General features: G+C 55.3%; 1 protein-coding gene across 1 annotated transcript in view; it reads right to left on the bottom strand.

Annotated features, from left to right (window-relative positions):
• RASSF5 (Ras association domain family member 5) overlaps window positions 1–7871 on the bottom strand; it is a 65377-nt gene extending 57506 nt beyond the window's left edge. Inside the window, exon 1 of the mRNA XM_045081133.1 lies at window positions 7351–7871. Coding sequence (XP_044937068.1) covers window positions 7351–7804 — 454 coding nt within the window. The 5' untranslated portion in view covers window positions 7805–7871. The remainder of the gene's footprint in view (window positions 1–7350) is intronic.
• Window positions 7872–16490: the final 8619 nt, after the last annotated feature.

The raw sequence follows: 16490 nt of genomic DNA, 5'->3' as shown, positions 1-16490 counted from the left end.
CACCAGTGGGGGTGAGGCAGGGCCAGAGAAAGACTCTTTCTTCTTTTAACTTGGGACGTAGAAAAACTTCACCTTTTGTTCAAAGATCTCATGATTTACGCATGCTGAAAATCTATTTAGAAACCACACGCTGGAAACAGCTTACGTGCAGCCAATTGTCGATTATCCAGGCACTGGCTGACCGTCTAGCTGGCACACGGCTCATCGACCCATTGGCTCACCCTCTTTTTTTGTTCTGTACCTCTTTTTATGGACATTTCAGCATTCGTTGGTGGAAGGGGGGCCGACGAAGGAGGAGGACTCAATGAACTTGTGTGTTCGAATGACATGAGCTTATAAGGCAAGATGCTGTGTTGGGTTCTGGTGCTGGTTTTGCTACTTCCCATCTGGGTCATCTTAGAGCAGTCCTTCGCCTCCTTAAATGCTGTGTTTTCTCCCCTGTGAGAGGGCCATGATCCACCAGCTCCAGCCCACTGTGCAAGCCAAGAAAAGGCTTCAGGGGCCCCTGGGTGGCTCAGTCATTAAGCATCTGCCTTTGCCTCAAGTCATCTGGGATCAAACCCCACATTGGGCTCCCTGTTCAGCGGGGAGCCTACTTCTCCCTCTCCCACTGTCCCCTACTTGTGTTCCCACTCTCACGGTCTCTCTCTCTCTCTCTGTCAAATAAATAAATAAAATCTAAAAAAAAAAAAAAAAAAAAAAAAAGAAAGAAAGAAAGAAAGAAAGGGGCTTCAGATGGGGCCAGGCCACCTCCACTCCCACAATTCTTGTCATTCTCAACTCACTTTGTTTCATGTAAATACTCCCATCCTAGGAGGCTCATGGGACACCAATTTGTATCTACAGCAAACATGAGGATAATTCTTTTCCAGAACCAGCATTCAGTAGAAACAAAACATGAAAGGATTAAAAAGTCAATAAAAGGGGGACAAAATACAAAAGGATTTAAAAAAAAAAAAAAAAAAAACAAGAACCCCAGGGCACCTGGGTGGCTCAGTCAGTTTAGTCTCTGCCTTTGACTCAGGTCATGATCCCAGGGTCCAGAGATCAAGTCCTGCCTCTGGGTCCCTGCTCAGCAGGGAGTCTGCTTCTCCCTGACCTTTAGGTATGACTTCTTAAAGGTCCATGTAAGCCAAGGTTTCATTCTCTAGCAGCCACTGCAGACATCTGGGTAAGACCTGCCCTGCCCTGGAAATGTTTGTTCAAGAAACAGGGAGGGGGAGCCGAAGGTGGGGTGCAGGCCCTCTCTGGCAGAGTAAACATGAGCCAGCCCCGCTGTGGTCACAGCTGAGTGACAGACCCAGCTCCCTGCCTCCCAGTGACAGGCAGGAGTGAACACACCGGACTCTCCAGCACCACCTTCCTACAAACCCCTCGGTACCATGTGAGCTCGAGCTTTTCTCCTTGATGCTCTCCATGAAGTCAAAGCGGTCGGCGTGGGTGGGTAGGAAAATCCTGACGAAAACCTGGGATGTCGTACAGAAACGAGCAGGCACCAGACCCCTCAGTCAGGACAGGAGAGGCTCCACAGGGAGGCCGCGCACCTGGCTCAATGCCGGGACAGATCCCTGCTGTTCTTCCTTCCTGTCCCAAGGGGGCAAAATAGGAAGCCAACATCCCTGCTTGTTCTGTGGGTGCGTCTCTCAAGAACTTTCTCTATGCCAAGAACCACAGGCAGGCAGCAACAGGCCCCACATGAACTCGTCAGCCACTCTAGCCAATGACCACACCACGGAGCGCTCTCGGGGTGCGCTGGGCTCGGCCCAGGTCTCCTCTGCATGGCGTGTGGGGTGCTGCAGAGAGCACCCAAACATCACCTCCGCCCCCAGGCCTGAGTCAAGATAGTCTTAACCTCAGGACGGGGCCCCCACAGCGAGTCCCCCACGAGGATGTGATTCCACTTAAACCAGAGCCCCCGGGAAACAGAGCCCGCTGCCCTGTCTGACATCACCACCTTGGCCTCCTTGCTCAGCTCCCCTCCCAACCCCAAGATTCTGCCCTGAGCATGTGGCGAGAAGCTTGCCAAAGTCTCTTGGAAAAAAAAAACCCACAGATGACTAAATGCCCAGCCATCTCCCCCGTCAGGACTGGTCTTCCCAGCCTCAGCGCCGCCTGCCCTCCCCAACCCAGGCAGCAGAGAGCCGGGACCCAGCCGAGCCGGTGGGTGGTCTGGCGGGCAGAGAGCACCCAGCCCCCAGCCCCCAGCACAGCAGATCTCCGAGTGAGAGGGAAGGCTGGCTGCCGACGGAAGCTTGGCTGGGGCTGGGGGGTACATTCCATTCGCGTGCTCTGCGCACCCACAAATATTCACCTGCCCAAGAATATTCACCTTGTCATCTGAGGAATGCGAACGGGAAGGGCCTCTGATAAGGCCAGAGGAGTATTTACAGCTTCCTCGTCAGCCATCATAGTACCCTGGGCAGAGCAAGAGTGGCTAGCCGCTCCTTCCATGGGGAAACTGAGGAACAGGCTGGGAGCCGGAGAGGTCTCCACAGAAGAGCCCCTAGGGGCATGATTGCTGACTCAGAAATGCTGGGCATGGCCTGAAGGAGGGAAAGGACCCGACAGCCTGAGCTAGCCCCACGGCCTTCGAAGCCAGCCAGGTTTGCCCCACCTGAGAGGCTCTAACCTCGTCCTGCCCCAGCCCAGTGGACGGGCACTGCTTCCTTGCCCACATAAGCCCTGGGCAGCAGCATCCCTGTGCTCTGACCTCAGGAAGCCATTCCAAGGATGAATGCAGACGCAAGCATGGAAATCCTTTGGGCTCTTCAGGGAAAAGGCACTACTGGCCTGTGAAGAATCCTTCCTGGACTCGGAGGCGGGCTGGGCGCAGCCTGCACCTCCCGCCCCTGTCCTCACACTCTTTCCTGCCCCCCACGAGCCAGCCCTGGGAGACAGGCAGGGGGCGGTCCTTTCCCTGTCACTCTGGGCCCGGCCTGAGTGACTGATAAACTTGGGAGGGGAGAGAGAGGATCCCAGACCAAAGCCTCAGCTGAGGGCAGATGCCAATTCACTGCCACCTAACAACTCCTCAGGATCAGCAGGCGAACACACACGTTCATTACCAAGTCTAATTAGGCTGGCAGACAAGTGGCATTAATCATTTTTGACTGTACCTGGGATTCAAGCCCCCTTCCCTCCATAATCAGAAAATTTCATGCTCTGATGAAGTGGGGGGACAATTAAGCCCACATTTAAGGCTTTCACTTTCATCTCTCCAGAAGACAGGAAGCAGGGAGAACAGGAAACAAGATACAGCTTGGGGACCTCAGGAGGCCTCCCTCAAAGCATTCCAGATCTGTTCTCTGTCCCCAAATACACACACACACACACACACTCATTCCACTAGGACTCTCTTTTCTAGAAGAAAAACCCCAATTAGAGCCCGGGGCAGAGGGAACTGGAGACGGGGTTCCACTCTCTTTAAAAGCTCAGCGTCCTTTTCCCTAACCTCCCCCAGCCAAACCACGGGCCCGTGAGAAGACTTCAAGTCACACACTTCAAAGCTGCTGGGCATACTAGACAAAATAAAATACTTTCCAGGTGCCCAAGAGTTCTCGGGTCTGTTGTAGGGTAACTCAGGGTCAATGTCCAGTAACCTCTTCCACAAAGAAATCATGGCAAGAGGGGCCTCCCCAGGATCCCGTGGCTGTTGCATGGGCGGTTCCAGTCTTCACAGAGAGGTGGGCTGAGCCCAGCCATCAATGAAGTAACAAGGCAGAGCTGGGAGTTGGCCAGGGGGGCCCTGTGGGACATCAGTCTCACCCCAGGAAGTCCCCTGTCCCTGAGGTTCATGGAGAGCACCTCCTCTTCACATCATAATTACACATCTATCAAGTAGGGGGTAGGATAAGGAGCCCCAGGGTTCCCCTTTCAACCCTATAATTCCAATCCCATAACACCTCAGAGTCCTGAACGAGGGACGACGGCTCCGGAGAAGCCCGTGAGCATTCACTAGCCTCATGCAAGGTGTGTCTAAGCATCCCTCCTTGCCCGTGGAGTTGGACTTCAGTTTCCCCATTTTCCAGACTTTCTCTGGTCTGGGATGGCTCGCGTATCCACAAAACGAGATGAATGGTAAAAGGTCAACTCTGTGCCTTCTATAGAAGAAAGGGTCCAAAACCTCTAACGGGTGTTTCCTGATCGCAAAGCCAAAGGGCAGCAGGTAACTCTGCAGGGTGTTTGCTGCTGGCCCTGCATCCCCGGAGTGCTGGAAGTGGGCCCTCACCACTGCAATTGCCCCCATCCCAAAACACACATGCCCCCACAGAATCTCTCTCTCTCTCTGTCTCTCAGTATCTCTCTCTCTCCTCCAGTCCCCACTGGAGTTCTTCCCCTATCTACTAAACACGATTTTTTAATCCTGGCAATTAACATTAACTCTGAACCTCCTGACAGGCGAATCCAGCCTTACCCAGAGTCAGTTACAGACCTGGACATAGGGGTTAGGCTAGGTTGGAAGGTCTTTCACTGCAGAGGCAGGCAGGCAGTGGGAAGACAGCTTTCTAAAATTTTCCTTATTAAAAGTCCATCTGGCTAACATAGCTCCCATCCATTGTCAGCCTCCTGCCCAGACAGAGGTCCTTCCTGTACCATTGACCGTCTGCTTGTTTCCAAGAACAGAGAGATTTAGGAGGGAAAACAAGCCACCACCTTCACCAAATGCTACTTACTGACGCTGCTCTGTGCCTGGCACTCTGCTGGAGGCAAGTGATACAAAGACAAGGCGCCAATGTCCCAGTGCTCTCGAAGCCACTGGCATTCATTCAGCAGGGACACTCCTCAGCCACAGGAAGCAGAAGTGTTTCTGGAGGACAATTCAAACCCACTCGTTCTGGGATGCTCACGGCACTCACTTCCCTTCTTAGTTCAGCCACGCAGGGTTTGAGAACTATACTCGCTGCTTGGAAAAGTGACCTCAGAGGTGTCACGAGCCCAGACAAATTGTGACAGCTGTTGGATGGGAGTGGGTAACACTAACATTCATATTACATTGAACGTTCATAACGCCTTTCGCCAGGCACTCTGTTAAACACTTTACATACATTAATTCACTTAATTCTCACATTAACACAGTAAAGCAGGTAATGTTTTTATCCCCACTTTTTTATAACAAGAAGCAGAGCACAGAGAGGCCCAGCATGACACAGAGATTAAGTGGCAGAGTAAGGATTCAAACTCAGGTCTTCTGGTTTCAGTCTGTTCTCTTAATCGCTGTCTGCTGCTGCCTTTTTAAAGTCATATTTCTGAACCTTGCTTTTTTTTTTTAATTTTATTTATTTACTTGACAGACAGAGATCACAAGTAGGCAGAGAGGCAGAGAGAGAGGAGGAAGCAGGCTCCCTGCTGAGCAGAGAGCCCGATGTGGGGCTCGATCCCAGGACCCTGGGATCATGACCTGAGCCGAAAACAGAGGCTTAACCCACTGAGCCACCCAGGCGCCCTGAACCTTGCTTTTTGAAACAAAGATAAAACACACCAAGCCCATCACGGAATTAGATCTTCAACTTAAAGAAAGATGCTCAGTGATTCTGGCCAGCTGTGTCTCCACCTGCCCGAGGCTCATCTGCACCTCAGAACGTGTCTCAACTGTTCCCATCCAGCCACAGGTCCACATGCAGTTAAATATTAATAATGACAAACACCAGCTCTGCTCCCTCTTTGGCATTCAGATATCCCTGCTTGATGGAGTCCCCAAATGCCTTACTACAGACTAGAATTCCAGTGAACTGGATTTGCCAGGGTTCCAGCACAACCAAATCCAGGACAGTGAGAATAACGCCTCTGTCTGTGTTTAGAGAATCAGTGGATATGGTAAAGGAGACTCGACCCTTGAGAGAGTGACCGTTGCCAAGACATCCACGGGCAAGTTTCATGTGATTCTACTATAAGGTCAGGAGCCTTTATAGAGTGACAGCAGTCCTCCACCCACAACACACGCCTCTCTAAAGGTTGCTCTTTCCTTTTGTCTTAGCACCTAAACGGTGAGTTCTGGTGGTGGAAGGAGCACCACCTCCTTTCCCTCCAATCTTTCCCTTCCACTTGACACTGGCTTAGAATGTGAACTTTCCTGCCCTGAAGCTAGGAGGCACCCTGCCCAACCTCTGCTGTGAACTGGGGCCGGGGGGGGGGGGGGGGGGGGGGGGGGGCAAGTAGGGTTTTCCTGATAGGGAAGTGGCTGCTGCAGTCAGATGGGAGCCCCCCGCCTTTGGGCAAGGGGGAAGGGCCTTTGCTGACAGATACAACCCACACACCATTTCCAGAGAGGCTTGTTAGGGGCTCTGCCCTCCTCTGTGCTTTGTACTTCAGATATTTAAACTATCTCTATAAACACATAAACACATGGATGTAGATATCCTCCACCAAACATCGCAACCACAAATATGGGGGTGGGGAGAAGGCACCCCTTAAAGAAATACACACACCTGAAAATAACCCCAACCTCCAAAAAGACTGCAAATTTGCTCAGTAAGTCTACACCCTGGGTGTCTAGTGGTCCACAGTCCAGCTTTGAAAAGAGTCTGACTCTGAAGGAGGCTGGAGAGGCCTGAGAGCTCTGGGGAGGAAAGTACTGGACAGGAAGTTGGGGAATTTTAAAGCCTGAGGACTGGTGCAGTAACCCAGGAGGAGGAGGAGGAGGAGATGGAGGGGGAAGAGGAGGAGGGGGGGAGACAGGGCATTGCCAAATATTTAGAGCAGAGTCCAAAGGTTTGAGGGTCAGAGGTGAAAGGCAACGGGGGCGGGGCACAGGCCCAGGGTGACCTCAAGCTCACGTCAACCTTACAGTCCACTTCCATTCAAAGGCTAACCAGGACTCTTTCTTGTCCCATCAGTGTGCCCTAAAGGAGAGGCGTACCACAGGGGGGCATGTGCCAAGGGCCTGTACCACCAGCGACAAACAAGCCATATTCCCATTAACGCTAATAAGCAGGGGTCAAATGGCCATATCAATACCAGTCTCATGACCCACTGTCAAGAAGCTTCAACAAAAGCAAGAGAGTGCGTGAGAGACAACGGAATGACCTTGCCACGGTGGTCATCATCCCCAGCCTGAGTGTGTGTGTGTGTGTGTGTGTGCGCGCGCGCGCGTGTGCGTGTGTGTGTCGGGGCGAGGTATGCACCTGTCAGGGAAAGGGGTATTTGTTAAACACAGCACCACCATACCCGGGCGGTAGGTAGTCACTAAAGCATACCCGCCAGGGGGCTAAGAGCAGAGTCTCCCGGGCCTGTCTCCCTTGGCTGAAGTGGAGAAGGGCAATGCCAGTCCCCCGCGCCAGCTCCGTGGCAGCCCCCGGGCTCGGACTGCGGGCCTCCCGCGCGCCCCTCCCCTGCCCTGCCCCTCACACTCACTAGCGCAGCGCAGCGCCTGCCGCAGCACCTCTCGTCCGCACAGGTCGCACCAGCCCCGGCCGCTCCGCAGCGCCAGGTCGGCGAAGCTGTGACCCTCGCCTCGCTCCACCGGGACGCGGGGATCCTGCGGCTGCTCGAAGATGCTCCGCACGTCGCGGGGCCGGGGCGCCCCAGGCCGCCGCCTTAGTCTCTGCTGCAGACCAGGCCGGAGAGGGCGAGCGGGTCGGGAGGCCCGCGGTTGGGGCTCCGGGTCCCCCCGGGCCGCCCTCCGGGCGCCGCGCCCCTCATGCGCCCCGGGCGCGGTGGAGAGGGGCGCGGGGGCGCAGCGGCGCGAGGAGCGGCCGGGGGGCGGCGGCGGCTCGGGGCCGCTCAGGCTCTGCAGATAGCGCGGCGGTTCCGGGTCCAGGAGCAGCCGGTAGGGACGCTGCCCGATGGCCGGGGACGCCATGGTCATGCCGGCCGAGCGCGGCGGCTCGCAGCAGTGGCGCGGCTCCCGAGTCAGCCTCGAGAGAAGGGCGGCCCCGCACGAGCGCGCCTTTAAAGGGACCGCAGCTGCAGGCGGGGCGAGGCGGGCGGGGGCGGGGAGACCGGCGCGCTGCAGGAAGGCGCCGGGGGGAACTACCGATCCGCCAAGCGGCGGGGAGCCGGGGCGAGCGCGGGTTTCGGGGTGTCTGCGAGAAGCAGACCCGACGACTGGGGCAGCTCAAGAGGAGTTGCTGTCGGGACCGTCAGCCTTCAGCCCTGCCTCCTTCGCTCTCCCACCACCTCCATCACTAGGTCCCCGCCTCCACCGCACCCCCGCACCCCAACACGCCCAGGTGAGGGAGCGGGCGGCAGGGAAGGGCTTGGGAACTAGCTGGGGATGGGTCTATGGAGAGGTCCCCGGGCCAGGTGTCCGCGCGCCCCCCTCCCGCTTCTCCTGCCCACGGGAGGGTGTGCGCCCTGGCGCCCCTTCGCCGCCGCCTCCAGGCCAGCCGGCCGGGCGTGGGTCGGGCAGGCCCGGCCGGCGCTCCGGCTCCCGCAGCAGCGCCGAGTCGCGTGACTCCTAGGGACGCGCGACGGGGGACGCTTCCGAGGCTGACCGCGGGAAGCCGCCTCCGCGGCCGGCTAGGCTGTCAGCCTGCGACTTTCACTCTTGCTGGATTTCCCCTCCCTGGGCGGCCCTGCCTGGTAAGATATTCCTTTCCCGGAAAACGGGGGTTACATGATCCTGGGCCCAGGATCGTGAGAGCGCTCCCTCGCCCCGTGGCTTGGGACAGCTTGCCTTCCCAAGTCAAACCTGCCTTTTCCCATGGCTGCTCCAGGAACCACTGTGGAAACGCCAGCCCCGAAAGCCCCACGCTGCCTTAGGGACAGACAGCTCAGTTGTGACGGACTCCTTCAGCAGAACCAGAGCCGGCTTCATAACTTCCATTTGAATGCTCTGATTTCACCATCTTGAAAGTCTTAATAATTTTTGAATTATTATTCAAACATTAATAACATTTCAATAATTTCCAGCATTTTTTCTTTACACTGGGTCCCACAAATTACGTAGCAGGTCCTGATCGTCTCACGTGGGCGGAGAACAGGACTGCTGGGTCTTTAAACAGGACAGCTGCATGATCCGGGGCCCTCTCCAGCCTCTACAGTTGTTTGCTTGTTTGTTTTTGTTTGGTTTTTGTTGTTGTTTTTTGGGGTTTTGTGGGGGGTTTTTGCCTGTAAATTAGTTTGGGGCTGGGAAGACAAGCCCCAAATGATCACGGGTGATCACGGACTATCCTTTTACAACTTGGGGTTCAGTTTGGTTGATTTAACAGAGGTCGCCAGCCACCAACTTTGGAAATAAGCTAAATTCCTCTCGACCTGAGACGCATCCTCTTCTTCCCAGGCCAGGGATGGGACTCCCCCTAGTGTCTGGCAGGGGAATCTCCACTTTTGCTTTTTCTTTCACCTTGGAGATAATTTTTAGGTAATTCCTGAAATTTCAAGAGTCAAGTGCTCAGGGAATTCCCAGACCGCTTGGGTCCATGGCTTTTCCTCCGTGGTGGCGGCAGTCAGAGAGTGGTCCTCATTTGTAGTGGAGGACATGTGCTGGGTCCCCGGGTCTCACCAGAGGCTGGAGCTTCTCACCTGAGGAGGTGATTTCCAGGCACAAGGGAAAAGAGCCAACCTCACAGTGTTCCAGAGCAGAAGGAACTGAGATGAGGGAGGGTGCACGATGAACCACCCCTTTTACTCCCCTCCCCCACCTTTCTGCTTCTCCCTCTGAACCTTGCTTTCCCTCTCATCAGTGGTTTCCAACTTTGGCGGGCAATCCGCTGGAGGGCTTGTTAAATCCCAAATTACTGGCTCCACGGCCAGAGTTTCTGAGTCAGTAGGAGTTTAGGGCTGAGGTATGAGATGTTGCATTTTTTTTTTTTTTTAGATTTTATTTATTTATTTGACAGAGAGAAATCACAAGTAGACGGAGAGGCAGGCAGAGAGAGAGAGGGAAGCAGGCTCCCTGCCGAGCAGAGAGCCCGATGTGGGACTCGATCCCAGGACCCTGAGATCATGACCTGAGCCGAAGGCAGCGGCTTAACCCACTGAGCCACCCAGGCGCCCTGAGATGTTGCATTTTTAACAGATTTCCAAGTGGTGTTGCTGCTGCTACCTTGTGCCCAAGGAGCCCACTACTCTAGATCTAAGGTGGTGATAAGGTGGGCTTCACCATTTTCCCCCCATGGGGCAGATGAGCTTCAGTGGACACTTTGAGAAAAACTCATTAGGAGGGGAGTTTGCGATCCCTGAATGCCTTCTGCTGCATGTTCATACAGGAAAGTACAGTTTGCCTTTTTGGTCTCTTATTCCCACCTCTTCCACTTTTTTTCTGCAAACAGCTTTCTCGGGGCTGTTGCAGAAACCTGCCTCGCATATAAAGATCCGCTTGTACCCACCCCTCTGTTATCCATCCATCACCACAGGCTTGAGGCTCATTGGAGGAGATCACTGCCTCCCAGGAGGCGGGGAGCTGGGTGGGGTCCAGGGTGTGGACCCAGCCTGAGCTCTGGGTGACAGCTTGGTGTGGCAAGAAGAAAAGACCTGGCAATGAGCACATCACTGAAAGGCCAGTTCTGAAATGCCATTTGTGAAATAATTACCAACAATTGCCATCTCTGTCCTCTGTTCCTCTCCTTGCCCCCCGCAAGCATGAGTTTGGGCAGCCCAGCCCAGATCCCCCCGACAGAGAGTCTTATGGAATGAGTGTCTCCTTGAGCCCTGGGAAACTGAGGACCATCTAGAACAACCAGATGTAAACCCCCTCCCAGTTGCCTGAGCTGCACAGAAAAACTGACTTTCCCTTCCTGCTATAGCTCTGATATGCAGGAATGGGGGTGGCTGCTCTCAGCCAGGAATGGTGGAGGAGACTGTGCCCGGCCAAAGCCCTACACTTGGCTTCTGGGATGGGAATGGAGATGAAGAGGGAGATAATGTAAGTTCATGTAACCAACCCCAAAAAGTTTATCAAGTTTATCTTAAGGTTCATGTGCCTGAGCCAAGAAATTGAGGTCGGGAGAGGTAGTTGCCACCCCTGACCCCCAACAGGAGGCTCCTTGCGTCCTCTGATACCATCTTTCCCAGCCCAGTCCCCTTCTTCCCTGAAGGAGCAGCCCCTCCCACAACACACACACACACACACACACACACACACAGTCTCTCTCTCTCTCTCTCTCTCTCTCTCTCACAAGTCAGTCCTCCTTCCCCAGAGAGGAAGTACTAAATAAACTCCAGTCTCACTGGAGGGTCAGGACGATGCCTGGCGTCGTGGAGAGTTGATGCTTGAGCTTCAGAATTGTTTGGACGCTCTTTGGTCAGGCAGGCCAGCAGGGAAAGACCACAACATCTGCCGAGACACCTCCACTGGCAGATTTTCCCATGTTCGCACATCCTTTTGGCTCCTAGCCATCGACTTTTTTTCTGTGTGTGACTCACTCCCTGAGGAGTAGGTGTGCTGTTTTTATTTTGGACCAAGGGGAAGGATTATGACAGTCGTTTGAGTGTGTGGTCAGTGTGTGAGGTCACTTCAGATGTGGTCCAGAGCGTGCTGGTTCCTCCATGGGGGGAGGGGGCTGGCAAGCTGTGTCAGGGCTGTCCCCCCCTCCCCCAACCACCACCGCTGAGCTTCCCAGTAGGAAGGAAAGGGGAAGGACAGAATGCATCCTGACTTTCTGAAGGGGAAGTTTTTGGTTTTGTTTGGCTTTGAGGCATCTGAAGCCGCTGAAATCCCCAAAGCATGTAGGGGACCTCCCAGTGATTCTGAAAGACTAGCTGTTTGCATGGGCTGGCCGGGCCAGTCAGGACAGGTTAGGTTATGCTGCAGTAATAAACAGCCTGCAAACCTCACTGCCTTTAAACCAGAAACTTCTTTCTCACTCCTATGACATGTCCTCTGCCAGCTGGCAGGGAGGCTCTTCCCCAAAGCCACTCAGGGCCCCGTGCTGATGGAGCGGCCACCACATCTCACGTTGCCAGCCTTGGGGCCGGAGGGAAGCCAAGAGACCCCGGAGGCTCCTATGCATTGAGCCAGCCCCACAAGGGGAGCAAGAAGCGCAATGCCGTCCTGTGCTCAGAATGGGGAAAGAGCTGAAGTATCTGGCAAACAGCACCGAAGGCAAAGCTTCAGGGGCACAGAGCAGTTCTTCACTTAAACAAGTAGCTAAGTGACCGAGCGCTGCTGTCGGTGCTAAAGGTCCAGGAGCGAAATGGACATGTTCCTGAAGCTTCCATTTGGTGGGAGAGCCAGATTATAACCGTGCAGACATAATGTTGGTAATGTCGGGTCCTGAGTACTTTAGAGTGAAAAGTAAAGCACGTTAAGAGGACAGAAAAAGGCAGGGACAACTCTTAGGTTCGAGGGCCAGGAGAGACCCCTCTGCGGAGCAGACCCGAATGGAGGAAGCCCTGCGTCTGCCTGAGCAAGGGCGGGACAGGCTAAGGCAACAACAGCCCCGAACTTTCCGGTACCTTAAGAACAGTTTGTTCCAAATATGTATCCCCAGACTTCACTTGCAGAGATCCAAGAAATCTGGGTACTGGCTGTGTTTTCTAGGAGTTGAATAAAGTGCCTCACCGACCCCACTCTGAAAACTGGAGCAGGGGGGTAGCTGGGATCGTGCGCCCTGATGTAGACATCTGAGGGGAAATGCTCTCACCCTTGTTGAGCGCAGGGTTCAAGCTTGGCCCTCGACTTCCTTCCCTCGTTGGGCAGCCTGTTGGACCCAGCGCTCAACCCCCCACGGAAGTGGGGAGTCACGGGGTCCAAGTAATGGGGATTAGTAACACCTTCTGTTGCTGGACTGTGAGCTGGGACCATAATAAAATATTGTTGGAGAATTAAAATGTTTGTAAAAGTCTCTCATCAAATGCTATGTATTATACATATTTACTCAAAAAATATGCATCCAGGGCTTACCATGGGCTGGCACTTTGGGCTTGATTGACTTGCTCTCCAGGCAGCTCTGTGAAATGGCTGACATTCCCATTTTACAGGTAAGAAAACTGAGGCTCAGAGAAGTCATGTGACCAGCCCCAAAAGGTGTCATGGTCTGGACTCAAACGCATGATTTTGGCCTTGCCCGACCCAGCTGGTATGGTATAAAGGGCCGTGTTTAAACATCTCCGATCTCACTTTGCAGATGGAGTTTAAAGAATCAGCAAAATACTTCCCCATTTTTCTTTCCCTGTTGAAATCCTGTTCAACCTTCGAGGTCCAACCCAAATGCCATGGAGCTTTGGCAGAGTTGCCCAGACCCGACCCCTCACTCTTTCTTCTGGGTCCCTCCAAGTCGCTTGTGTCTCTAACCCTCACATCATCCTGATGTGAGTCACAGTTACGTTGTACATTTTGCCTTCCCCACTTGGGTCTTGCTGGCCTCTCTGATCACACAATCCAGGGAAAGTAAGAGGTGCTCGTTCAGTGTTGAATAAAATGAATTCAGCTGTCAGCTCCCACCGGTACCTGATTCCGAACTCATCTCTTAACACCCTTTAGGCCATGGCCCCTGCAGGGTGAGGAGACCAGGAATTGCCTGGCCCGATGAGAACGGAAGGCACCCAGTGACCTGCTAGAGCTGGGTGGCCGTGGTGGTGTCGGGAACTCTAAGACTCACGTGCATCCTCCCAAGTTGATGGTCACTGGGGTGGATTTCTGGCCTCCTGGGCCACGGGTGAAGGTTGGTAGGACCCCATCCCCACTTCAGGTGTTGGGTTTTCTCTTGGTCACCGAGTGCTCGTGCTCCCACGGGGAACAGGTAGGTAGGTCCTTGACAGTACTTAGGACAGGAGGACAAACGAGGGTGGGGATTCAGTAGAGATGTGAGGGCTCCTGGAAAGGTGTCCCCATGCCGGGTGGGGGGTGGGGGTGTTGGCCAGGATTCAGTGGTGCCTCCCCCGTCCGCCTCTCAATTACAGAATTTTTCCATCCCAAGTCACTCCGCCAGGCTTATGATAAGCCCGGGGGTGCGTACGTTTCTTCTTTCCATGTGGAAAAACTCAGCTGTTCCAGGCGGATTTGTCAGCAGCTTTTCCCCCTCCGCCAGAGGGGAGGCTCCAAGCCACAGCCACTTACATTCCAGCACTAAGCCTGCTCGGGGGCCCATCACTGTGGCGGGAAGCCAGGGACCGGGGCTGGGACAGACCAGTACGAGCATAGTGGCCTGGGTGGCCTTCCAGGCTAGCCCTGCTCTCACCGCAGTACCCCCATGCCCGCACACGCCCCACCCCATTCCTTCGGGGTCTCTATCTGGTTCCCCTCATTTCTGTCCCCTCCCCCCCATGCTCCTCCTCCTTTTCCATCTCTTTGTCACTCCATTCCTCTCCGTCCTCTCTCCCGCCCCCCTCCTGTCCTCAGTCCCATCCCGCGTCTCCCACCCACCACACACACGCCATGTCTCTCTGCAAACGGGCAGGGAAAGGACTCAACTGCTTAAAGGAGCTCCCCAAGGGAAAAAATCGGAAGTAGCCTCGGATTATTTCCCTTGGAAGCTCCTTCAAGCAGTTGAGTGCCCCCCCAACCCCCCCCCAACCCCCCTGCCCTTGGTGCCACTTGCCTAAAGGTTCTCTGCAAGGAAAAGGGAAAAGAAGCCGGGAATGCCATCCTGGGCAAAATCCCTGAGGCAGCTCGGAAGTGAACCCCGAAGGGCTCCTTGTGGAAACCCTCGCACAGGCCCCCCGCTGAAGTGAGGCAGCCCCGTGACAGCAAATGGTGGGGTGCGGTGGGAGAGCAGTCGGGCCCTTGTGGGGGTCTCTGCTGTCCCCTAGCCTGGCTCCCTTGGCCTCAGCGGTCAGCTGGGGAAGGAGGTGGGGGGGGCATTTAGTCAGGTGTCTACTGCCTCCTGCCCTTTGTGAGGGCCGTTCACGTGTCCTCTGCAGGGGGTTTGCACACTCTGCCTCAGGGTTCGCCAGCATTAGCTTGTGGGAGAATCACCGGGAAGCTCATCAACAATGCGAAGCTCATCAACAATGCGGGTTCCTGGGCCACACCCTGGGCTGACTGGAATCCTGTGGGTGGGTCCCAGAAGCTCTGTTTTGAACCAGGACAGCCTCTAAAGAGGACAGCGAGGAGCTCCTGAGAGAGACCGTCGGCCCCGCGGCGCCAGGGCACGGAGGGAGGTACCAGGCGGCCTGCCCTTCTTGCGTGGGGAGCTGGGACGCGCCCCCATGTCCTCCTAGGGAGGCCCATTTTTAACCGGCCCAGCCTGTTTTAAGAGGATGCTCTGCGTGAATCTGAAGGCCGTGTGGGTCCTTCCCAGACCTGAGTGACAGAACTGAGCCACTGCCTGGCCAGGCCCAGTGAGACAAGAGAATCTGTATCTTGACCCTTCCCCTGCTCAGGGGCCTCACAGCCATGTGAGGTCAGGGCAGGCAGAATGTGCCGACAACTCCCATGGTGTTTCAGGCCCCGTGTGGAAATACCTGACCTATTCCTAAGGGTCCCTTGGACGGCCATCACCACCCTTTCTCAGCCCAGGAGACCGACACGCAGTGTTTCAACACACCCTCCACTGAAGAGTCCGGTCTTTAAAATCCCAGTTGGACTTGACATCAACCTGCACCTGTGGTTCCCTGAGACAAAGCGCGAGCTCCTTATCGTGGCCCACAAGGACCTTTTGGGTCTGGCTTCTCCCTTTCCTCAACCCTGACTTCCCACGGAGCTTCCTCTCAGGGACACACATACCTACAGTTCCTTCCACGCCACGGCCTGTGCTGTCCCCACTGCCAGGGATGCCTGCCGTGCCTTCTTTGCTAGGTAATTGCGCGGAGGCCGCACCCCGGAGCCTACGTGTCCCCAAGTCCTTCCCTGACACCCTCCCAGGCTGACCTCAGCACAGCCCCGTGAGACAGGGAGGTCACGCTGCTGTTGAGCCGTGCGTCGCTGGCCCGGCCCTCTCCTCATGACACTGAACTGCCCCCCTCCCACCTCCCAGTGAGCTCCTGGCGGGGGGCAGACAAGCCATAGTGGTCACCTCCACGGTTGGGCCACCAGTAACAGCACCTGGCACCCTGTGGGTGCTCAGGTCAAGTCTGAGGAGCCGAGTGCACCACGGGCCTTGGTCCACTTCCTTGCTCCCTACTGACAGAGAATCAGAGCCTCCGCAGAAGTTGGAATGGGGGTAGGCGTCCACGACGGGGCCTCTGTCCCGCACGGGAACAAACCGAAGCCTTCGAGTGTCTCTCTGCTGGGCTTTCCTCGTGAGCGCACAGAGTCTGGATCCTGTCATCCCCCAAAAATCTGTGCTTGGCTCTCAGGGATCCCAGGCTCTTTTGCTGAGCCCCACCAAGCGTGTGTGAGCCAGAGGCAGCCACAGCTGCCAGGGAAAATCCATCCTGGGATGTCCCTGTGGGGATCCTGATGAGCTAGAAGGGTCCGCCCCAGCTTCACGCAGGCGGAGAAGGCCCGAGATGACCCAGGGCCCAGGGGCACAAGGTAGCAACTGGCTCCAGGGGCCCCAGAATTGGAACCCACTGGGTTTAAATGACCCCCATGGAGACACACACACACACACACACACACACACACCCCAAATGGCATACATAAAGCCGCTTAGGCTCAGTGCTAGGAACCCCTGCCCCAGCAACCCTCTCCTGGGTCTTTAGAGGCTGCTGGTCTTTTCCATAGA

This window comes from Mustela putorius, unplaced genomic scaffold (assembly GCF_011764305.1).
Source record: "Mustela putorius furo isolate JIRA1106 unplaced genomic scaffold, ASM1176430v1.1 tig00000508_pilon_pilon_pilon, whole genome shotgun sequence".
In the NCBI taxonomy this organism is placed as follows: domain Eukaryota; kingdom Metazoa; phylum Chordata; class Mammalia; order Carnivora; family Mustelidae; genus Mustela; species Mustela putorius.
Note: the sequence above shows the minus strand (reverse complement) of the source record. Positions and strands in the feature narration are given on the sequence as shown.